We start from the raw sequence: 25,646 nt of genomic DNA, 5'->3' as shown, positions 1-25,646 counted from the left end.
GATGGACCATGGGCCTTTCCGCACTGAAGAAGTCCAGGGAATTGGAACTGGAGTTCGTAGGGGCACCTCTGCTCTTGCAGGGGTGCCCATACACACAGGCACCTGCACCAGGTCCTTAGGGCTGGAAGGGCCTACCTTAGGGGTGACTTACAGTGACCTAGTGTAGTGACCAGCAGTGAAAGGGTGCTGCCTCTTTTCACGTAGGCTGCAAATAGCAGGCCTTCAGACACCATTTTTATGGGCTCCCATGGGTGGCATAATACATGCTGCAGCCCGTGGGGTACCCCTGATGTACCAATGCACTGGGTACACAAGTACCATATACTAGGGACTTACAAGGGTACACCATTATGCCAATTGTGGGGTACCAAGGGTACCAACGTAACCACATTTAGAGGAGAGAGCACAATCATGGGGGCCTGGTTAGCAAGATCCCAGTGAAAACAGTCTAAGCACACTGACAATAGGCAAACATTTGGGGTAACCATACCAAAAAGAGGGACTTTGCTACAGGGTGCAACTCCCTTCTGGCCCAGACAGAGTTTCTTTTGAATTTGGAATCAAAAAAAGTTCCTCCATCACTAATGTCAATAACCCTGGAAACCAAGGTGGAGCTGTCCAAAAAGGAGTGACCAGAACTATTTGACATTTCCGCTTCCTCACCATCAACAAGAGACTATCAGTGCAAATTTAGAGAGTGCATAACCCCAAACTTCCTTCCAAGCCTTCTGAAAGGCATCCACTGCTTCCGCTTGTGGATCTTGTCTCCCAACTTGTAGGAAGCTGGCCTGGTGTGTGGTGGGTACCTAAGATACTTACAGCTTATACCAGCTCCAGGTATTCCCTATTATTGTAGTGTAGGCAGCGTCTAATAGCCACGCTTTCTAGAGGTAGATGTGAATGAGCAGCCAAGGCTTATCTAGGAGACATGCAAATTTTATGCAGTACCACTGAAGTCACACAGCACTTACACATATGAAAGAAAACACTCAGTGTTTAAAAAATAAAGGTACTTTATTTTAGTGACACTGTTACCAAAAAGTACTAGAGATAACCCTCTGATAGGAGGTAAGTAACACACTAGATATGTACACTAGTAACCAGAAGTAGGGATAAAAAGTGATAGAAGACAGTGCAGTAGCAAATAGGCAATAGTGCCCCTAGGGGGAGCCCAAACCATATACTAAAAATATGGTATGCGAATGCAGGACCCCCACCTAGGTAAGTGGGATGTGTAGAGAGGAGCTGGAGGAACTAGGAAACCCCAAAGGTAAGTACTACAGTGCCCCCAGAGACCAGGAAGAAAGGAGTAAGGTACTGGTTTTCCCCCAAACCACCCAAAAGGTCGAAAAAGAAGATAATGCAACACCCAGATAAGACTGCAAGAAACCAATGGTGGATTCCTGAAGAGGAAGACCTGTGGAAAAAGGGGACCAAGTCCAGAAGTCATAGAAGTGTCCAGTGGGGGCAGGAACCACTACCCACCCGTCTGCGGTTGCAGGAGTTGGTCCAACAGTAGGATGAAGAGGGTGAGCAATGCATCCCTGGAGTAAGTGAAGAAGTCCTGGAGGATGCAGTCGATGTCCCACGCTGGATGGTTGTTTGCAGTCGGTAAGTGGCGTGAAAAAGCCATCAACGAGCCTTGGCAAAGGCAGAAGTCTCAGTGAAGCAAAAGTGGAGCTGCCGGGGACCAGCAAGGTCCAGCAGAACTCAACCCATGAGGGGGGAGTCCTAGGGGGCCCACAGCAAGGCAGAGAGTCCACAGAAGAAAATAAAGCCCCCTCAGGAGACCCAGTGGAAGAGGAACCAGAAGGTGCAGAGGAGCCCTCTCAGCACAACTGGAGAAGAGTCCCACGCCGCAGGAGAAGTGTGCAGAGGGCTGTGCATCACAGGAATGACTGCTGGGGACTGAGGCTATACGGAGCCTGAAGATCCCTTGGAGGAGATGCCAACAAGCCTTGGTAGCTGCAAGCGACACTGTGCACGGGGAGACTGTACAGCGTGGGAAGGCAAGAGCTTACCTCCACCAAGGTTGGACAGCTGGCAGAGAGGACCAAGGGGACTACTCTGGACCACCACCCGGGATGCAGGATCCAAGTAGCTCGGGATGAGAGGAGATGCACATAGCCAGTCGTCGTTGCAGTTGGTGCCTCCAGATGTAGGGGAGTGACTCCTTCACTCCAAGGGATACTCCTTCTTCCTTCTCGTGCAGACTGAAGACTTGCCGCCCTCAGAGAATGCACAGTCGGGAAAATGTTACAGAAGCTGGAAGGAGCTGTGGAAACAATGTTGCAAGCAGAGTCTTAATCGTGGATGCAGATTGTCGATTCCTGGAGGGTCCAATCACAGTTCAGTGACTAGAAGTCGAAGTAAAGGTTGCAGAGGAGTCCTGCTGGAGTCTTGCAAGCTGAATCTGAGGACCCACCCAAGAGGGAGACCCTAAATAGCCCTGAAAGGGGGGGGGGGGGGATTGGTCACCTAGCCAGGTGACTACCTATCTCGAAAGGGCTCTGACGTCACCCGCTTAACCTGGCCACACGAAATCTCCCAGAGGCCCCTGCCCACCTTGGTTTCAAGATGGCAGAACCCTCTGGATGAAAATGGGAATAGTCACTCTCCTTTCCATTCTCCAGTTTCACGCCAGAGCAGGGACTGGAGGTCCCTGAACTGGTGCAGACTGGTTTATGCAAGGAGGGCACCAGATATGCCCTTCAAAGCATACCAGTGGCTTGGGGAGGCTACCCCTCCCAAGCAATATAACACCTGTTTCCAAAGGGAGCGGGTGTTACCCCCCCCTCCCAAAAGAATTCCTTTGTTATGCCTTCCTGAGCTTGAGCTGGTCAAGCAGCAGCAGGAGGGTAGAAACCCGCCTGAGGGGGTGGCAGCAGCGTGGGCTGCCTGGAAAACCCCAGAAAGCTGGTAGCATCAATGCAGGGGGTCCTCTAAGGAGCCCCCAGAGTGCCTGGAATCATAAAACCTTGACTGGCAACAGTATTGGGGTACGTTTCGATTCCAACATGTTTGATACCAAACATGCCCAGGTTCAGAGTTATCATTATGTATCTGGACATAGGTATTGACCTATGTCCTGTACACGCGTAAAATGGCGTCCCCGCACTCATGAAGTCCAGGAAAATGGAGCTGGAGTTTGTGGGGGCTAGGAGGGCCTACCATTGGTGTGACTTATAGTGACCTGACATGAAAGGGTGCATGCACCTTTTCACACAGGCTGCAATGGCAGGCCTGCAAACATATTTTACATGGGCTCCCATGGGTGGCATAATACATGCTGCAGCCGATGGGGAACCCCTGGTGCACCAGTGCCCTGGATACCAGGGTACCATTTGATAGGGACTTTTATGGGGGCACCAGTATGCCAAATGTGGGGTGTGTGAAGTCCCAGCAACCATATTTAGAGGGAGAGACCACAGTCAGAGGGGTCCTGGTTAGCGGAATCCCAGTGAACACAGTCCAAACCTACTGACATCAGGCAAAAAGTGTGGTTAACCATGCCAAAAAGAGGGTACTTTCCTGCAGAGGTCACCTCAGCACTGGGCACCTTACAAATGGTCCTAGCTGAGGTAGTTCCCTAATTTTCCTGCCGGACTTGCCTCCAAAAGTGGGGCTTTGTCCGGGGGGCAGGCATCTCAACTAGCGGGAGTGCCCTCGGGCACTGTAACAGGAGGCATGCGCCTCTGAGGCTTACAACCAGGTTACAGTTCCTGCAGGGGGGAGGTGTGAAGCACCTCCACCCAGGGTATGCTTTGTTTCTGGCCACAGAGAGCACAAAGGCTCTCACCCCATGTGGTCAGAAACTCGTCTGAAAGTGGCAGGCTGGAACAGACTGGTCAGTCCTGCACTAGCAGTTTGGCTAACATAGAGGGGTCATCTCTAAGATGCCCTCTGGGTGTATTTCTCAATAAATCCAAAACTGGCATCAGTGTGGGTTTATTGTGCTGAGAAGTTTGATACCAAACAATCCCAGTATTCAGTGAAGCCATTATGAAGCCGTGGAGTTCGTTATGACAAACTCACAGCACATATACTCAATATGGCCACACTGCACTTAGAATGTCCAAGAATGGGCTTAGACACTTTAGGGACATATTGCTTATGCATCTATGCCCTCACCTGTTGTATAGTGCACCCTGCCTTAGGGCTGTAAGGCCTTGTAGGAAGTTGGCTCTGTATGTGTTATTTCAAAGTAAGAAATAGCATGCACAGAGTCCAAGGGTTCCCCTTAGAGGTAAGATAGTGGCAAAAAGAGATAATACTAATGCTCTATTTTGTGGTAGTGTGGTCGAGCAGTAGGCTTATCCAAAGAGTAGTGTTAAGCATTTGTTGTACATAAACACAGGGAATAAATGAGAAAACACACACTCAGAGACAATTCCAGCCAATAGGTTTTTGTATAGAAAAATATATTTTCTTAGTTTATTTTAAGAACCACAGGTTCAAATTCTACATGTAATATCTCATTTGAAAGGTATTGCAGGTAAGTACTGAATAATTACAGTAGCATATATACTTTTTACATAAAACACAAATAGCTGTTTTAAAAGTGGACACTTAGTGTAATTTTCACAGTTCCTGGGGGAGGTAAAGTATTGTTAGTTCTTGCAGGTAAGTAACCCACCTACAGGGTTCAGATTAGGGTCCAACTTTGGTTACTCAGTCTCGGAGTCACCGGGGGATCCTCCCTGTAGCGTTGTTTCTCCACCAGTCGAGTCGGGGTCGCCGGGTGCAGTGTTGCAAGTCTCACGCTTCTTGCGGGGAGTTGCAGGGGTCTTTAAGTCTGCTCCTCTGTAACAAAGTTGCAGTCTTTTTGGAACAGGGCCGCTGTCCTCGGGAGTTTCTTGTTCCTCTTGAAGCAGGGCAGTCCTCTGAGGATTCAGAGGTCGCTGGTCCTGGGGAAAGCGTCGCTGGAGCAGGTTTCTTTAGAAGGCAGGAGACAGGCCGGTAGGACTGGGGCCAAGGCAGTTGGTGTCTTCTTTTCTTCTTCTGCAGGGGTCTTTCAGCTCAGCAGTCCTCTTCTTCTTGTAGTTGCAGGAATCTAATTTCTTAGGTTCAGGGGAGCCCTTAAATACTAGATTTAAGGGCGTGTTTAGGTCTGGGGGGTTAGTAGCCAATCACTACTAGCCCTGAGGGTGGGTACACCCTCTTTGTGCCTATACCACAGGTGAGGGCATAAGTGCATGAGCACTATGCCCCTACAGTGTCTAAACAAAACCTTAGACATTGTAAGTGCAGGGTAGCCATAAGAGTATATGGGCTGGGAGTCTGTCAAAAACGAACTCCACAGCTCCATAATGGCTACACTGAATACTGAGAAGTTTACTATCAAACTTCTCAGAATAATAAACCCACACTGATGCCAGTGTTGGATTTATTAAAAAATGCACACAGAGGTCATCTTAGAGATGCCCCCTGTATTTTACCCAATTGTTCAGTGCAGGACTGACTGGTCTGTGCCAGCCTGCTGCTGAGAGATGAGTTTCTGACCTCATGCGGTGAGAGCCTTTGTGCTCTCTGAGGACAGAAACAAAGCCTGCTCTGGCTGGAGGTGCTTCACACCTCCCCACTGCAGGAACTGTAACACCTAGCAGTGAGCTTCAAAGGCTCAAGCTTCGTGTTACAATGCCCCAGGGCACTCCAGCTAGTGGAGATGCCCGCCCCCTGGACACAGCCCCCACTTTTGGCGGCAAGTCCAGGAGAGATAATGAGAAAAACAAGGAGGAGTCACTGGCCAGTCAGGACAGCCCCTAAGGTGTCCTGAGCTGAGGTGACTCTGACTTTTAGAAATCCTCCATCTTGCAGATGGAGGATTCCCCCAATAGGGATAGGAATGTGACCCCCTCCCCTTGGGAGGAGGCACAAAGAGGGTGTACCCACCCTCAGGGCTAGTAGCCATTGGCTACTAACCCCCCAGACCTAAACACGCCCTTAAATTTAGTATTTAAGGGCTCCCCTGAACCTAAGAATTTAGATTCCGGCAACTTACAGAAGAAGAGGACTGCTGAGCTGAAAAACCCCTGCAGAAGAAGAAAGAAGACACCAACTGCTTTGGCCTCAGTCCTACCGGCCTGTCTCCTGCCTTCTAAAGAAACCTGCTCCAGCGACGCTTTCCCCAGGATCAGCGACCTCTGAATCCTCAGAGGACTGCCCTGCTTCAAGAGGAACAAGAAACTCCCAAGGACAGCGGCCCTGTTCCAAAAAGACTGCAACTTTGTTTCAGAGGAGCAGATTTAAAGACCCCTGCAATCCCCGCAAGAAGCGTGAGACTTGGAACACTGCACCCGGCGACCCCGACTCGACTGGTGGAGAAACAACGCTACAGGGAGGACCCTCCGGCGACTCCAAGACTGTGAGTAACCAAAGTTGTCCCCCCTGAGCCCCCACAGCGACGCCTGCAGAGGGAATCCCGAGGCTCCCCCTGACCGCGACTGCCTGACTCTGAAATCCCGACGCCTGGAAAAGACCCTGCACCCGCAGCCCCAGGACCTGAAGGATCGGAACTCCAGTGCAGGAGTGACCCCCAGGAGGCCCTCTCCCTTGCCCAGGTGGTGGCTACCCCGAGGAGCCCCCCCCTTGCCTGCCTGCACCGCTGAAGAGACCCCTTGGTCTCTCATTGAAAACCATTGGAAACCCAACACGTGTTTGCTCACTGCACCCGGCCGCCCCCGCGCTGCTGAGGGTGTACTTTTTGTGCTGACTGGTGTGTCTCCCTCTATCCCCCCCCCCCCCCCCCCCTATCCCCCCCGGTGCCCTACAAAACCCCCCTGGTCTGCCCTCCGAAGACGCGGGTACTTACCTGCTGGCAGACTGGAACCGGGGCACCCCCTTCTCTCCATTGAAGCCTATGTGTTTTGGGCACCTCTTTGACCTCTGCACCTGACCGGCCCTGAGCTGCTGTTGTGGTGACTTTGGGGTTACGGTGGGCTACCTTGGACCCCAATCTGAACCCCGCAGGTGGTTTACTTACCTGCAAAAACTAACAATACTTTCCTCCCCCAGGAACTGTGAAAATTGCACTGTGTCTACTTTTAAAACAGCTATTTGTGTTTTATGTGAAAAGTATATATGCTACTGTAATTATTCAAAGTTCCTAAAGTACGTACCTGCAATACCTTTCAAATGAGATATTACATGTAGAATTTGAACCTGTGGTTCCTAAAATAAACTAAGAAAATATATTTTTCTATACAAAAACCTATTGGCTGGAATTGTCTCTGAGTGTGTGTTCCTCATTTATTGCCTGTGTGTATGTACAACAAATGCTTAACACTACTCCTTTGATAAGCCTACTGCTCGACCACACTACCACAAAATAGAGCATTAGTATTATCTCTTTTTGCCACTATCTTACTTCTAAGGGGAACCCTTGGACTCTGTGCATGCTATTCCTTACTTTGAAATAGCACATACAGAGCCAACTTCCTACAGTACGCTGTACATTGGCTGGAGTTAAAGGCTGTTTTTCTAGCCATGAAAGTGTTTGAGAAACACATTCTCTGAAAGACAAAATTAAAACGGGCAAAACAGCAACAATGTTCTACATCAACAAACAGTGAGGGACTCAATCCCCACCCCTCTAGAAACTAGCTCAACAACTCTGAAAATGGGCAATTCAAAGAAACATAGATATTCATGCGATTCACCTCCCAGGGAAGGAGAAGTGTAAGGCAGACAAATTAAGCAGACAGGCCTCATGCTCACATGACTGGAAGTTAAATCAGAATGTAGGGCAAAACATTTAAAATAAAATGGGGAACACCAACAATAGGCCTGTTTACAACACCCAGGAATTCAAAATGGCAACACTTTGTCTCTGGGCAACTACACACTCAATCCCAGGGGATTGCCCTTTTGATAAACTGGTAAGGGCCATTTGTACACGCCTTTCCACCAGTACCACTGTTTCACAGAGTGATCAACAAATGCAAGAGGAGCCACATGACGCTGATTCTAATAGCCCCTCAATGGGCAAGAGAAACGTGGTGGCTCGAGGAAAATTTCAAACTCTACCAAAAAGAATCTGCTGTCAATGGAAAATGGGAAAGTACTGCACCCAGAACCAGAATATTTCAAATTAAAGGTGTGACTCCTGAAGACTTAAAATTAGGGCACATGAGGTTTCCAGAAAATACAAAGGCAGTACTAAGAGAGACTTGAAAACCAATATACAAGGAAATGTTATATGGCACAATGGGAAAGATATTCACTTGGGTGTGTGAGAAATAAATAAAACAAAAGGATCACTAGAGAAAATACAGTTTTGAAATATTTAACTCATCTGTTACCAGAGGGATTTACTTATGCTTCTTTAAGGGTTCATCTGGCTGCTATAGTGCTTTATTCAAGAGGTGAAATGCGATTTTTAGAAGAAGCAAAGAGGATAGCACCTTAGAGGATGGGACCAGCTCATACATGGACCGTAGATTTAGTTCTTACACAACTCAGGCAAAATCGGTTCGAAACATTACACAAAGCAACTTTGCAAATGTTAACATTAAAAGCAGTTTTTTAAGTAGCTATTACTTCCTTACACAGGGTCAGTGAGTTACAGGCACTTATTTTCAAATTCACAAAGATAGAATTGTCATGTGAACAGATCCACATTTCATCCCAAAGGTGGTTTCACATTAACCAATTTAAGTTCCCAGTTTCTTTCAAAATTCAAATACTCAAGCAGAAAGAACTTTACACACATTGGATGCTAGACGTTGCATCATGACAGGACAGAACCTTTAAGGAAAACGTAACAATTTTAGCGTTCTCAAAAAACTATCTGGGAAAAGCATTGCCAAAGAACATTATTGCAAGATGGATTGCGCAGTTTATTCAATTATCATCTCCAGTGCTGGTGAAGCATTACCTATGGCACCGGAAGGGCACTCAACACAGAAAAAAGGAGCTACTGTTACATTTATGTCAAACACCCCTGTACAAGAAATATGCATGACAGCAACTTGGGCTTCAGTGCAGACCTTTACAAAACAGTATTGCATTGATATACAAATGAATAAAGAAACTCAGGTGGGACAAAGGGTGTTAAGGCATCTATTTATGAATCAGTACCCATCTCCATCCCAACAACCACAGCGGTAGAAACCACTTTAAAATCAATGCCCCGCATGTAAATCCAGAAAAGATTCACGTTGCAAAACAAAGTTTCTTAACTGTAGGTGTAGTTTTGCATCTTGAAGATTTTCTGGATTCACAAGCGACCCACCTACCTCCACCAAGAAGATGGGAAAGACAGAGAAATAAAAATAACCTGAAGATGGCAAACTAGGAGGGAGACATCCGGAGGAAGTGAGACGTCACGAGGTGACACCAAATGGAGGTTCTGTCGACACCAACCAACAAATTAAGGTAGAAAACTAAAACTGACGAAAAACTTTTTGAAAATAGTAGAAAATACGGACCCAACCCTTAGATGGCAGAATAATGCACAGCATATCAATCCAGAAAATCTTCAAGCTTCAAAACTACACCTACAGGTAAGAAACCTGATATTTCCAATCACTGTAGCCCCTGCGATATCTTGTATTCCAATCTGCTACTGTGTTGGCTAGACCTGGAAAATAATCAGTTTGTAAACCTATTTTCTGTTTCAGACAAAAAGTCCAAATTTCCTTTGCAATCTGAGTCCGGTTCCTCTGTACTGCACCACCAAAACATTGTCCATTTTCAACAAAGCATTGTAATTCTAAAATACTTTCCAAAACTTTACAAATGAAAAAGTCCTGCTCTCATCTTCAAACCATTTATCAGTTTGAGACTCTTTCCATGACCATCTGACGCTTGTCTTCTGACGACCTAGACAAGCCCCCCAACCAAGAAGGCTTTCATCTGTCTCGATCACATAATCTAGAGAGATCCTAAAAATTGCCCAGCCATTCAGATTGTCTAACCACCCCACCAACTTCTCCAGAGCTTCTACTCAAAATTGAACATTGCCCACATACCTTAATACCTTAAACCTTCCGCCGCCATTCTCTGTAGAGCTCTGTAATGAAGCAGTCCCAGAAAAACTGCCTCATAGAGGACGAAAACAAACCTATTATTTTTGTCACAGTTCTCAGTGAAATGGTCTGTATTTTTTTAATACTTGTCTCCCCTCCGACCTTATCTTCATCATCTTTTTTCCTGGTAAACTCATTGTCGCAAGCACTGTATTCACCTGAAACCTGAGTAATTCCAACTCCCGACAGGGTTCCAACATTGACTTTTCCATATTTATCAAAAACCGTAGTGTCTCCAAGAGACCAATTACAAAATGCAGTTGCCTCCTCAACTCCTCCTGATTTTGTGACATGATCAAAAACATCGTCTAGGTGCATAACCATACGAGTACCTCTTTCTCTGATAAAAGCCAGTATTGGTCGCAACACCTTTGTTAAGCATCATGGTGCAAACGCCAGACCGAGAGGCAGTCATTTAAACTGTGACAGATCCCCTAACATCCCCTTGCTCCAGCCCAGTCATAAACAAAGCCACCACAAACGCTCCTTAATGAGGACTAAGCCTTATCTAGGCTTGTGAACGTGGAGAGAGAGTCTCCAATGCCCTTTGCCAGTCCATTTCCAAACAGATACGCTTTGAAATGATTGGCCAGAGAAACGTCCCCTTTCTCCAGCCTAGTCGAAAATACGGCCCCCAAAAACTCTCCTCAACGAGGATTGAGACTTAACTAGGCTTGTGAACGCAGAGCCATACTTTCCACCACCTTTTACCAACCCATTGCCAAACAGATACCCTTTAGGAAACTCTGTTAGTTCCTTCATTGCAAAATCTGCAAGTTTCTGACTTATTCTCTTTAAAATTCCCATCCTTCTTTCAGCCATTAAAGCCGCATTAACGTTCCCTAAGAAACATATTGCTCTCCAAGACTAACCACGCAGCAACTCATTGTCCACCTGGACCAATTTAGTTTTGGCCTCCTTAGCCATTTCCAGTATTCTGGCTAATGGACCTATTGCATCAAGTAACTCATCCTGGCACTGTTTCAGTGCCCGCTCTAGATCCTTCCTGGGATCACGTCCCAATTTAATTAAAAAAACATATTAGGTCTGGGTCTTAATCAGGTGTTACACAGGCCTCCTTATCTACTACTGGACAAGAGAACTTAGCCCTCGTCATGGGCCTGTACTCCTTCTCTAAAGGTCTTTGAATCCATAGTTTTATAAACTCACTAGCATGCAGCATTGGCCAGCAATCTGTGCTCCTGGGATACTTGATAATTTCTGGGCAAAACATGTCAACCCCTTGAGGATCCTTTATAATCCCTTTCTCTTCAGGCATCTTCTCAACCTTAACATCATCCATATCCAAACCATCATTATAATCATATAATATAATAATACAAACTCATCTTATTCGTCATCCTCATTATCATGGCCCTCAAAGTCATCAGGTTGTGCTTGAATCTTATTTGTGTCGCTAAGGACACCCTCTTTTGTGCCATGTTGGACACCCACCTTTTCTGTGGTGCTAAGTCCACCATTTTCCCAGGACAGAAATCTATCATCCACCTCAAGATTTTCCTTTTCGTTCCCCTTTTACCTGACCTTTTTTTCTTTATTTTCCTCATCCTCCCCTAAAGACCAATATTTGTCTCCTGAGATCAGTAGTCTTTCTGTTTTTCTTAAATACTGATTCCAAAACCTCTTTTACAGAGGTTGTTACCTTATCCTACACCATCTTTTTTAAGGAATCCTCTGCACTCTCACCCGATGTTTCTCCTGCCCCACACATCCTAACTTTTAAGGTAATCCTCCCTGTACTCTGAAGATATTTTCTAGTTCACCAATACAGAAAATCACCAAACTATGCCTTTTGCTTATCTATTATGATTATTTTATTATTTCAAAATTGCCATCAAAATAAATGTATCCCCAAAAATTCACCTGCGAAACAAACTGTGAGGAAATTTTTTTTTCTTTTAAAATACTTCATTTCTGCTAGTTGTGCGCCACATTACTGTATCAAAATGGCCGACACTTTAACATGTATTAATACAAGCACTAATTCAATGGGTTAGAAAACCCAAAATGGCCGCAGTTACCCTGCTCCGACCTGCGCCCCAGGATAACGCATGATGTAGTGAAGGGCTGACCAAAAGAAACGTTTCCTCGGAGCCCATGCACGTGTTGAAATGTGGGTTGGCCTTCAAAATCAGGTGCCACATGAACTCTTCCTCAGCGTGTGAGAACTCAATGAGATGCCTTGCGCTGAGTCAGTTACCGGCACAGCTAAAGGTAAATACAACAATATTCCAAGCAATATAATAACAAAGAAATATTCCTAACACTGTAATACTCTGTTTACCTGGCAAAATACACCTGTACTTAAAAAAACGTATATATACGTGTTCCCCATAAATTGGGAGCAACAACCTAAAGAATATGAAATAACACTTATCTCAAATAGATTACCTTATAACTTGTACAAATATAACAATCTATTACAAATTATATTTTTTCTTAAGACCTAAAGTTTTAAGAAAAATGAACTACACAGGATACTTAGCTCTCAAGCAGCAGCAATCAAGCGAGGAAAATGGCGGCTGGGTTGAGACATATAGAATTAAGTGACATTCTAATTCTTAAACTTTAAGTATTGGTAATGTTTTCTTTTAAGTCCTGCATTGGAGTGTCAGTAAAAGACTTGTGCATAATGCTACCCTCTGGCCTTGACATGGAATTTAGAACATGCCATTAGGGCCTCATAGGGAAGTGTTTGATTTTGGGAGTCTTTACATTAATCAATGATTTTGTATAATGGTGATATACAAAGCTCCTATGTTAATTCCTTATTTTGCCAACCTGGGTTTCTCCGAGATGGTTTAGAGAATTTGATTCACTTTTTAGAAACTTTTTGTGATGTTCAGACAGACCTAAAGTTTCTGCTATTATCAGTCCTAGAATGAGGTCCGAGAGCCCCCAAATAATGCGCTTTTGTATTTAGTAGCCAAAATACACTGACTAGCAAGATGGGTGGATGATGGATTCTTATACAATTTGGGGCAATTAGGAACTGAACAAGTTCAACAATGCTTGTGAAGCAAATCTTAATAAGGCAGACAATTTGTAGGAGTATCCCAGATTGCTAAAATAACTGTCATTTTGGAAGAAATTTGTGAAGTGATCATCACTTAATCCACTGTATACCTATGCTCCCCATTAACTGGACTTTAGAACGCATTGCTGTTGCCGAAAATGACTTTGTCGGTTATCAGTTCAGATGCAGGTATCCCTTAGGCGTGGGAAGTTGCTTTCAAACTGTCAAATTGCTGTCCCTTATGACTTTGATGCAAACACATGAGTTAACTTCCTTCCAGTTTCTGGCATACGGAGCAATAGTGCAGAGCTTCATGACTAAATGGGAAAAAAATCAAATGAATCACAAGCACCTGAAGCACTTCACATCCGTTATAGGATGGGAAATAATTGCAGATAGGTGGCTTAGGTTTGCAAATCCCTTTCAAATATGACTAGAAGTAATTTACACACAGTTAGAATGAAATTGGAAACAAATCTTGGCAGGACAGAAAATGAGCCAAGTTGCTTGAAATACCCATAAAATATCCAAAAGTTGAAGGTTGGAATTTGCACAGTATAAATACCTGCACAACATATACATGACACCTAAAAATAAATATGATGCTTGGGTTGGAGATAATGAAGTATACACAATATAAGGTTCTTAATGCAATTTTATCATATGGTGTGATGCTGCCCAAGTATAGGCTTGTACTGGGAAGCAATATTGAGGTCCCTGGAGTCGACACTAGACAGGTCTGTGTTATCCTGCAGGCTGTCAGCACTCGCCTGCACCCGATCTTGTGCACGAGTGTCTTTGCTCCCTCCCGGGACGTGGCGATGATCAGGCCCAAGTGAAGGCCTTTGGTGCCCCCGGAGGCATTCCTCAGAGCTTACTTTGCCCCTGGGGCACCGAGAGGAGCGTGCTTCACTCTGATCTCCTCCTCTTCATGTCCCGGGGGCACGGCACAGCACAGCACAGCACGGTTCACTTGTGCTTGAAATTAACACCCGGGTCGCGATGGTGATTCCCCCTCACGGCAACTCACCTCTCCAAAGCTCTGGGGGCAATTTTTGGCACAAGAGCACTCTTTCAGAGTGCAAAACAAATCAAAAGAGAAGTGTTCCCAAGGTGCTTTGAGGTAATTAAACAGAGCGCTCTCCAAGCACTGGGGGCATACAGAGAAGCACTCACCAGACGCTTTAGCAGATGATTGTAGGGGTCAGGGACCACAGCACCCAGCCCCTGGGGGACACAACAAAATGGAACACATGGCAGAGGGCCCAACAGCAGGCCAGCACAAGGTTGATGCAGGCAGTTCCTCCTAGTGATCCAGCAGGTCACAGATCTCCACAGCAGTCCAAGGCGGTTCCTGGTGAGTCCCTCCAGCAGCATTCTCTGTCCAGTTATAGGTAAGTTTTCAGTTCCAAAATGTCTCCCATTTGTGGCGAAGAATCCCCTGTACCTATACTCAGTTTTTGCAGCGTGGTAACAGAAGGGGAGAGTAGGTTCCAGCCAGTTCCAACTGGTTCTGGGAGTGCCCCCTCTCTCCTCCAGCACAGGCTTCCAACATCAGTTGGGGGTAAACAACCGTTTTGTGTGAGGCCAGGGCACAACCTTTACCGATGCATGTGTGCCCCACCGCCCCCTTCTCCCAGTCCAGGAAGACCATTCAAAATGCAGATGCCCCTCTGTGACATCTCCACCCTCCCTGTGTACAGGCTGTCTGAAAAGTATGCACAAAGCCCAACTGTCACTCTGCCCAGACGTAGATTGGAGTCAAGTTGCAAAACACCAGAGTCATAATCACAGAGAAATGTCCACTTTCTAGAAGTGGAATTTCTGTAATGATAATAAAAAATACACCTGCACCAGTAAGCAGCATTTCCTACTACCTTTACAACCATACCAAACATGCCTACGCTATCCCTCATACATCAGACAATACCACCTTGACCTAAGGCTGAGAATTTCCAATGCAATCCTATGAGAAGGCAGCAGTCACAGCAGTGAGAAACCAAATAGGCTATGTGTCACTACGAGGCACATGTCCTGCCTGCTACACACATAGCTCCCTGCCCATAGGGCTAGCTAGAGCCTACCTTCAGTGTGGCTTATATGTAGTAAAGGGAGTTCTGGACCTAGGAAGTAAATTTGGATGCCAGGTCCCTGTGGCAGAAAACTGTACATGCAGGCCTGAGACAGGTTTGAAAGGCTATTTCAGTGGGTGGCGCAAGCAGCGCTGCAGGCCCATTAGTAGCATTTAATTTACAGGCCCTGGACATAGAGATACCACTGTACAAGGGACTTACAGTATAAATGAAATATGCCAATTAGGTATACACCAATCATTACCAACTTTAGACAGGAAAGCACCTGCACTTTAGCACTGATCAGCAGTGATAAAGTGGTCAGGGTCCTAGAGCTAACAGCAAGAGGTTAGAAAAAAATAGAAGGAAGGAGGCAAAAAGTCAGTGGATGAACCTGAAAAAAAGGGCCAGGTCCAACAGCTACGTATTGCAACAGCTCTGCCATTATCACAGTGGATGGCTGATGTTAATAAGTGGGCAAAAAGTAAAGCATTACATGCCATTATAAAGAGAAGAGGAGAGTCTGCAAATGGCAAATTACTCAGATTGGCATGAGATTACTTTTTTTCTTTGAGACTCCCATTTTTAAGGAAGAGTATTGTAACCGGACGTCTCCCGACGCCGGTTTGCAAGAAGATGCGGAAACTGACGAGGAATACCTCGGGGGCACCCGAGGAGTTCTGGACGTCATGACGTCGAACGTCATGTACGCCAGAGAGGAAATTGAAAAGGAGGACGCTGCGAGAGACGCGAAGAGAGACGCGAGGAGAGACGCGAACAGAGACGCGAGGGAGAGAAACGCTTCGAAAGCCTCACAGGAGGAAGACGAACGGGAAAACGCCCACCAGACCGAAGTGCGCCCCCACCAGACGGACGAGCGACGGGGACGAAGAGAGCTACTTAGGGAGCCTCCCGCCCCTGACCCAGTAAAGTCGGGAGACTACCAGGAAGCCGGCCGCGTCCCTGGAGGGGCGTGGCCTTCAGAGGTACGATCACCCCGCAAATGGGAATGGGGTGCCGGGTGGTTCTCAGGACTTTGGGGAAATAAGGAAAAGGGACTGAGATCCTATAAGGGAGGGGAAACAGTATAAGGGAGGGGAAACAGTGTAAGAGGGGAAACAGTGTAAAAGGAGAAACAATATATCCTCTAACATCACCGAACCCCAAACCTAAATAGCTGTTATCAAATACAAAGGGGAATTCCACAACGTGCTGCGATAGGGAGAAAGGCACGACGAAAGTAAACCCCTCAACCCTGCACTCCCACCTACCCTCACCAACCTACTAAACCTAAATAACCCTATATAGTTATTTAATTTCCACTTACTTGTGTTCTTTTCTTCTTTATTTTTGGGAGCCTGGCCCGCTGACATATGGGAAGACCGGAACTTTCTTAAGCCGGACCAGACATCACCAAGAACCTTATCAGAACCCTAAAAGAGAGAATAAAAACAAAAGGGGGACTTTATTACTTTCGTTGAAAGACTAAATCAACCCTGTCATTGTATGAAGATGATGAATTCATCCTAGACCCCAGACCGAATTAAATTCATTAACCCTTGAGCACGCGTCTGTCGCCTTAATCCAATATCCCTTCAACCCGGGATAAAGAACCCATCACAAGTATTAAGCAATCTCCCAATAATTCGGGCAGTGAAGGGAGTTTATAAGGGGAAAAACTGTGAATTGCCCAGTTTGATGCTTGATTTAAGAACAGATTTCAATCCCAATCCGTGGGTAGATTGTGAATAGCAGCCAGAGTGAGTTATTGTTTGTGTTTTTATAATGTACTAGATTTCTTTAAGCAGAATCTGAATTTGAACAGCTCACTGTCTCATAAGATCACGGTATACACTGCAGGAAATTCAGAGGAAACTGTTAAAGACAACTACAGGTTTAACTATGTTCTCCAATACTTGAAATGTAATAGGTTTTGTAAACAAAAATGCAAATAGTGATTGCAATCTCTGAATCTTTTTAAAATGTTTGAACTAGTGAGACTTACTTAAGGGAGTACTACTTCGTTGGTGTGAAGTTACAAGGAGGACATGTTCAAAACCTTTTATAGTAAAGCAATAGTAGTGTTTTTTAGCATGAGTGGTAATCCTTCAACATGACTTTTTCATGGGCTATGTACTTTTGCTTTTACAGGAATGCTTTGCTCCTACAATGCAACTGAACCTTGTACCTCAAGCACCAAGTCACATTCCTCCATACTTCTCAAAGAATGGATCATCTCTTGGAGACCTCTTTGTTGGCTTCCTTAAATATTTTGCCACTGAATTTGAGTAAGTGATGTATTTTCTAAACTCTTTACTGCATACACTACTTCAATACTGGTGATGCACCATTGTTTAAAGACCTTAAGAAAATGTGGTATATGTAGCAAGTGTTTTTTCCGCTTTGATGTTGACATTTGTAAACCTATGAAATAAACATTTATGTTTATGGATCTTGGTTGATACCCTGTACATTGGATATCTAAATCCATGTGTACAAATCCGCAGCACTTTTACAAAAATAAAGGGGGGGAGGTTGTCATGTTGGAAATATGAGGGACTCTGCCAATACATTGGTCTGAGGCTAAGAATAGAAGCCATCAAGCTGGGATGGACAAGGATTAGCCCATTTCCTCTCTGCAAGAGATAGGTAACACTGCAGACCCAGCCACAAGACATAATGGGCCGCATTATGAGTCTGGGAGTCACTAGAGGTGGTCGCGGCCTGTCACTCTGGGTGTGAGAATAGGTGTGAGAGGTTGTATCTTGGGTCGAGAGTGGCTGTGAGTCTCTCTCTCTCTGGTTGTGATACTGGGTGCATCAGTGTCTTAATGGGTACGTCGTTGTCTGTGTGGGTTTATGAGTGGGTGCGGGAGAGTTTCAGTTGGTCTGTGAGTGGGTGGATGAAAGTGTTAGTGGTTCTGTGAGAGGGTGCACTAGGGTCTGAGTGGGTCTGTGAGTTGGTGCATAAGTGTCTGAGTAGGTCTGTGAGTATGTTAGTGGAAGAAAGATTGAAAAAGAGAAATTGAGAAAGATAGTGAGAGGAAGAGATATAGAGTTACTCCAGTATTAGAGCTTTCTTAGATTCACATGCTGGAATACTTCCACGTCGTTGAGATGGGAGTACCCGGTGGAATATAAAAACTAGGCTTGAAAATGTAAACACACAATACATGGACTAGGCCTCAATATAATAACCCATCATAGTTGTTTTGTAAAATAGACCCACACTCAAACCTGAACCAATCAGATTGCCTAACCCCTCTAGACCCTCCTGTGAGGAGCTGCCTTCCCTCAGATTTTCCACCACACGTTGTGCTGAGGAGTCTCCTTTGAGCTCTGCTCAAGATTTTCTCTCAGAAGATCTGTTTCTACAGCTTTTGGATATTTCTACCTACTCTGGTGATTCAAACTGGCTGCCATGTCAGAGACCCCAAAGAAAGGCCATTTCAGATCCTGTGCCTCATGTTTAAAGAAAAGGTTATATGTAGAGGATCCACATGGGGAGTGGGTTTACTGCCTGTATCCCAGCCACAAGACTAAGGACTGCAAAATCTGCAGCAAATTTTCTACTAAGACCCTGAAGGACAGGGAGGGTCGCCTTCTGTTGTGGCTTCAAAGAGGTAAGACTGGACACTGCCTCTGATGAGGACAGTGCCTCTTCTTCTATTTCCGCCAGTAAAACACCTCTGAAGAGAAAACAGAAAAGTTCTGAGGCTCAAGAGCCACCTAGAAAAATGGGGCAAAAGACAGCAAGGGGTCATGGCTCTCGCGGAAAAAGAAAGTGGGCGCAGAATCCCTCAAGAAAGCAAAGAAACTGCTTCAGAGCCAGATACTACTCCTCCTAAAGTGCTTCACAAGTTTAAGAAGCCTAGCTCAGCACCGTCGACATCGGCGTCGGTACCCTTGTCGACGACTGTTTCATCTGTGACGCCGGTGGTGGTAACTGTCTCCATGTCGACGGCAGCGGCTGCAGGATCTTCGTCAACAATATTATCATCCTCGTCGACGGGGCGCCCCATCTCGTTGACGCTTTTCTCGCTGACGACACTCCCGGCGATGATTGATCTCACACTCCCGTTGACGATGATTCCGACGACGCCTCCGTCGACAACTCTCTCGTCAACGGTTCAACTATCGTTGGCTACAATGTTTCCAGTGACGACGGAATCATCGACTCCCCTGTCGACGACAGCTGGTTTCTTGTCTTCAACTACAAGAATGTTTCCAACGAAGAGACAAAGACTATCTACATTACCTTTGAGTCAATCTGTGGAACATACTCCGCTCAAAAGGCTCTCAAAGGCCCGTTTGACACCTTTAATCATTTCACCAAGTAAAGTTTCAAGACTCTTGCTATCTAGGTTTTTGAATCGCGATGATGATGATGAGGACTCAGATCAGGATGCAATGTTAAGAGTGGCTAGGAGTCCTCCGCAGCTGCACATCAAATGCCAGGAGTACTCGGATGACGATTCATATTGTGGTCAACAGTATTATGACCCAGTACCACAACAGGGAACGGTATCTTTGCCTTCTGGTCTTGTGCCCGATCTCAAAGCTATGCTGGCAGATTATAGAGCGCGCTTCTAACCTCAGCCGGGGAAGGACCCCCCGCCAGCAGTGACTGCACCAGCTACTCCAGCACCTCTGCCAGTATTTCCTGCGGCGCCACAAATTCCTCTTCAGGCTCCACAGAGTCCCCAGATCCAGGCCTCTTCGAATGAAGCGGCAGAGGAAGGGGAGGTTCTCTCAAACCAGGACGAATGGGATGAGTATGTACTCCCAGCACCCCTTTCACCGGAGCCATTGGCAGTCGAGTCTCCTCCTGAAGATATTGGCTCTTTCCATAACCTCTTGGAAAAGGCTGCAATGAGGTTTGAGCTGCAGATGCTATGTACACAGCAGGACTGCTTTCTATATGATTTCAAAGAACCGCACAGAAAATCGGTCAGGGCTATTCCGATTATTGACCATGTCCGGAATCAAGGGCTTAAGATAATGAAGAATCCAGTGACCGTGCCAGCGGTGTTACCAAAGCTGGACAAAAAATATAAGGCAACAGAGGACGCTCCTGCGGGCCTGGTGGGTCACCCAAAACTAGACTCAGTGGTTTCCCAGGCTGCCCAGAGACGCTCCAAGAACCCTTCGGCGCCTTTATCGTCTCCTTCTGACAAGGACGGAAGGCACCTGGACAACATCGGAAAGAGGTTCTCTTCTATGTCAGCAATTGTAGTCTGTGCTGCAAATTCCTGGCGCTACTGGGCAGGTGCGACAGGCAGCTGTGGTCCAACATCTCGCACTCTGTGGATGATCTTCCAGATTCCAGCAAGTCGGAAGCAAAAAAGATCCAAATGGAGGGTCAGCGGACCTCGGCAGAGGTGATTGACTGTGCTCTGGACATTGCAGCCATGGGATTTCGGCTTCTGGCTGGTTCAGCCCTCCTAAGGTGCCAGGGATGGCTTAAAGCCACAAATTTCAGACCGGATGTCCAAACCAAGATCCTGGACCTCCCGTACGATGGCCAAGACCTGTTCGGCAAGCATGTTGATGATGCTCTTACGGCGATTAAAGCCGATACTGATACTGCCAGGTCTTATGGGGTCCCTGCAGTATAAACGCACTCCCTTTCGAGGAGCCAGGGGTAGAGGCCGTTCCTCCTTTCGAGGTGGCTACCAATCCTTTCGATATTCAGCCTACTCCTCCCACCAATCATCCAGACCCCAGTACCATCAAAGACAGCCTCCGGTGGCGGCATACAACAGGCCTCCTCCTATAGGAAGATCGGGATGACAGTCCAAGGGCACCTCGCGTAGGCAATGACAACCTCCAGGGGCCGGCTACCTCTCCCTCCTTGACTCATCACCTGCAACGTTGGAGGCAGATCACAAGCGACAAGTGGGTTCTGGATATCATAACTTATGGTCACCTGCTAGAGTTCACTTGCAGGCCTTTCGAAACTCCACCTTCCTTGGAGCATCAACATCTACATCTTTTCCTCCTAGAGAAAGGGGCGATAGAGGTAGGTCCCCTCTTCGCAACGAGGAAGCAGCTTTTATTCTCAGTTCTTCCGCATCAGAAAAGTCTGGTTTGTGGAGGCCCATCCTGGATCTGAGGCAGCTCAACAAATATCTCAAAAGGCAATCCTTTTGTATGGTAACTTTGAAGGATGTCCTACAGCTTCTCAACAGAGGCAATTTCATGGCTTCCCTAGATCTGCAGTATGCATATTTCCACACACCCATTCACCCCAAACACAATTTTTTTTTTTTTAGATTCATGGTAGCCGCCGGCACTTTCAATTCAAAGTGCTACCCTTTGGACTCAAATACATCCCCTGGATTTTCACAAAATGCTTAGCCCCAGTTGTAGCATATCTGAGATGCTTCAAACACCAGATATTCCCTTATCTGGACGACTGGGTGCTAAAGGCTCCAAACATCTCTACTCTACGCCACTCTCTCAGGACCACGTTATGTCTCTTCCAGCAACTCGGTCTCACTCTCAACAAAGACAAGTCACAGCTTCAACCTACCAGAAGGATAGTGTTTCTGGGTGCAGTATTGGACACGACTCTTGTAAAAGCCTTCCCTGCCGAGAAACGTCAACTCAAGCTTCTGACCCTGGCAAACTCAGTTCGAAGAAAAAAGTATCTTTCAGTTCGGAGGTTCAAGTCATTACTAGGGATGATGTCCTCCTGTATCAATCTGATTCCGCACTGTCTCCTTCGGATGCGCCCTCTTCAGGAAGAGCTCGACAAACAGTGGAAGCATATGCAAGGTTCCTTTGGGGACATCATTCAGATAACAACAAGGATGGTCCACTCTCTTCATTGGTGGTCAACACCTGCAAACATCTCAGAAGGTGTAGAGTTCCTGAATCAAATTCCCCCGTCTACGATCACGACGGATGCTTTGATGGAGGGATGGGGAGCATGTCTCCAAAATCTTCAAGTCAGCGGCAGGTGGACCCATTCTCATGCTACGCTGCACATCAACCTCCTCAAACTCAGAGCTGTGTACCTTGCATTACAAGCTTTTCTGCAGAGAATCCGAGGTTCATCGGTGCTTGTCTGGACGGACAATTCGACCACCATGCACTACATAAACAAACAAGGCGGAACTCGGTCTCACTTGCTTTCCACAGAAGCTCAAGTCATCTGGACCTGGTGTATTCAGAATTCGGTGCACATAAGGGCAGAACATCTTCCGGGAGTCAGCAACACCACAGCAGACTCACTAAGCAGGCTCAGCACATCTTCACACGAGTGGGAGCTGAACCAGACAACGCTGGACAAAATATTTCACAAGTGGGGAACACTGAACCAGGACCTCTTTGCGACGTCTCAGAACGTGAAATGCCGGTTTTATGCAAGCTGGTATCACCAACCTGGGTCGTGGGGAATTGCCCTTTTGATAGCATGGTCAGGGATTTATGCTTGTGCCTTTCCTCTGATACCCCTTCTTCCACGGGTCATCAGCGAGATCAAATCAGACCCCGGCCAGATAATTCTAATTGCTCCAGCTTGGCCACATCACCCGTGGTACACAGAGCTTCTGTTGCTCTCTTCGTGTCCTCCCATCAGGTTAACACCTATACTGGACCTACTCCCCATCAGCCAGGGCCAAGTGAGGCATCTGGATCCCAAGCCTCTCAGATTATGTGCATGGCTCCTGAGTTCAATGAATTTGGCCATCTAGATATTCCCGTTGACTGTCAAACCGTTTTGGCAAAAGCACGTGCAGATAGTGCCAATAAGACGTATACCTTAAAATGGAAGCGGTTTTGTTTATGGTGTACTGCAAATAACATTCATCCATTTTCATCTGCTGCAGAGCAGGTCTTGCCGTACCATCTCCACCTGGTGAGGTCTGGTATCGCGCATGCATCCATTAAGGTCCACCTAGCTGCCATCTCCAGGTATAGACTATCGAAAGGACCGTCCCTCTGGTCTCATCAGCTTATCAAGCAGTTTATGAAGGGGTTGTTCTGATCCTTTCCTTCAGCCAAACTACCTCCTCCGTTTTGGTGGCTGGATACAGTCCTGAGTCAGTTGATGAAGGAACCATTCAAGCCTATTCATAAATCAGACATTAAGTATCTTACCTGGAAGGTAGCACTCCTCTTAGCGTTAACATCCACTCGTAGAGTAAGCGAGATCCAAGCCTTTACCATCCAAGAGCCTTTCATGAGGTTTACAGATGATAAAGTCATCCTACAGACAAACCCAAAATGTATTCCCAAAGAGCCATCTGACTTCCACATCAACGAGCCAGTAGTGCTAAAGACTTTCTTTCCGCGGCCTCAAACTGGGGCAGAAAGATCGCTGCATTCCTTGGACGTCAAACGATGCCTTAAATTTTATTTGCAGCAAACATCTTCGATCAGAAAGTCCAATCATCTGTTTGTAGCATTTAGTGCTTCTGGTTTCTAAACAAACAATCTCTATATGGATTTCAACTGCCATAGCCTTTTGCCATCAGAAGGCTGGCCGACCCCTGGACACTAAGGTTCGTGCAAATTCAACCTGAGCAGTGTCCACTTCTTGTGCACTCTTCTTTGGGGTTTCTCTTCCAGACATCTGTCGAGCAGCCACGTGGAGGACAACGCACGCCTTCACGAAGCATTACTACCTGGATGCTGAGACGCTCTGTGATGCTGCAGTGGGTCAAGCAGTTCTTAGACATTTGTTCAGATAAGGTGAGCTGTTTGTTTCCCACCATCCGCTTCTGTTATATCATCACATTTTCTGTTCATTATTAAAGTACCTTTCTTGCGTATTCATGTATGTTTTAAAGATTTAATTGTATTACTTTGCACATATCTATCTCATGACAGTGTTCTATGATGATTGGATAGACAGTATTGGTTGATGCAGAAAATGTGTTAGTCACTGCTAGCTACTCTTATTCAAGCATGTGAATCTATGAAAGCTCCAATAATGGAGTAAGAAATAAGTTACTTACCTGTAACTGTAGTTCTCCAGTATTGGAAGCTTTCATAGATTAACATGCGGCCCACCCGCCTCCCCGGGGGAGCTCACCTTCTCTCTTCTCAGTGTTCAGGGTTCTTTCAGCACTTATGCTCGGGAAATCTGAGGGAAGGCAGCTCCTCACAGGAGGTTCTAGAGGGGTGAGGGCAATCTGATTGGTTCAAGTTTGAGTTTGGGTCTATTTTACAAAACAACTCTGATGGGTTATTATATTGAGGCCTACTCCATGGATTGTGTGCATACATTTTCAGGCCTGGTTTTTATATTCGACCGGGGACTCCCATTTCGATGACGTGGACGTTAAGCATGTGAATCTATGAAAGCTTCCAATACTGGAGAACTACAGTTACAGGTAAGTAACTTAATTCTTTTTTAGGCTTTGATGAATGATATACTTAAAATGAGATATTTCTAGAGAAATTGAAAAGAAACATTTATTTGTCAGTTAAAAAGAGTGGGATCACCTTTCAGTATGAACCTTTTAAACTTTTGAATTTTAAAAGAAATTAAAGAAGGAAAATGACCAGGGACACCTGGAGTAGAACCCTCAACCTTCAGAGTGAGAGTCTGTGACCTTGACCGTTAGGCCATAGCTGACTCCTTACTATGATGCTTCCAGACATACTATTGACAGTCAGCCCATGCATGGGATTGGAAAGAAAGGTGAATGTTCCATCACTCGAAAGCTTTAACAGTAAAACACTACTAAATAAATAAACACACTGCCAAGCAATACTAGGATTTGAACCTTCAGCCTACTGAGTGACAGTACAAGACCTTGACCATTAGGCCAGAAGTGACTGTTCTGCTCTGCCACCAAACATAACTCTAACATTCGTCCCAAGCATCTTGCTAGTTTGACTCTTTGAAGTCATTGCATGGGGAGACCATTGCAATGACAATCTCTCTCTCTTCCATCCCCCTATGGGTGTGGAAGAGGGAGAGAATAGGAGAGAGTGACAGAACCACAGGGGGAGCCTGAAGGCCCCCGCGATCCTAGCCTGCTCCCCATGTCCTGTGAGAGCCGGCATTGCTCCCCCAAGCATGAAGCTGCTTTTAATAGCAGCTTCCTACTTGCGGGAGCAATGTTTTCATCTGTCTGGCAGAGCTGATTGACAGCTCTCACTTGCAGCAAGCGCACTTTGTTTGCTGCTCCCCCACATTGAAATAAAATCAAGCCCTGGCGAGGTTATGGTGCCCTGGTCTTGTGGGGGTGGGGTTGGCGTGAGTCACACAGCCCCATCATTGAAACACAACCAAGCCCTGGGGAGGTGGCAGTCCCTGGTGCACTGAAAAGCCCAGGAGGGGGTCCCTGTGCGCCACCCCCCAACCCCCCACCTCCTTATTTTTGACTTTTCTCCAGTACTTGGCCCACCCGGAGGCTTTAAAAAAGAAAAAAGCGTGGGATCCAGCACTTGTTTTTTTTTTTCTTCTTAAATTTGCAGCTCTGGGACCCCAGCACCCGAGCTAATGGTCAGGGTGTCTCTACTCTAGCCTCTCCTTTTTTTTTTTTTTTTT

At 46.2% G+C, this 25,646-nt stretch overlaps 1 protein-coding gene across 1 annotated transcript in view; it reads left to right on the top strand.

Annotated features, from left to right (window-relative positions):
* Positions 1-25,646, top strand: part of TENT2 (terminal nucleotidyltransferase 2) — a 568,493-nt gene that overhangs the window by 341,140 nt on the left and 201,707 nt on the right. The window contains exon 11 of the mRNA XM_069223224.1: positions 17,289-17,425. Coding sequence (XP_069079325.1) covers positions 17,289-17,425 — 137 coding nt within the window. The remainder of the gene's footprint in view (positions 1-17,288; positions 17,426-25,646) is intronic.

Source organism: Pleurodeles waltl, chromosome 1_1 (assembly GCF_031143425.1).
Source record: "Pleurodeles waltl isolate 20211129_DDA chromosome 1_1, aPleWal1.hap1.20221129, whole genome shotgun sequence".
Lineage (NCBI taxonomy): Eukaryota > Metazoa > Chordata > Amphibia > Caudata > Salamandridae > Pleurodeles > Pleurodeles waltl.
This window is presented reverse-complemented; position numbering and strand designations above follow the sequence as displayed.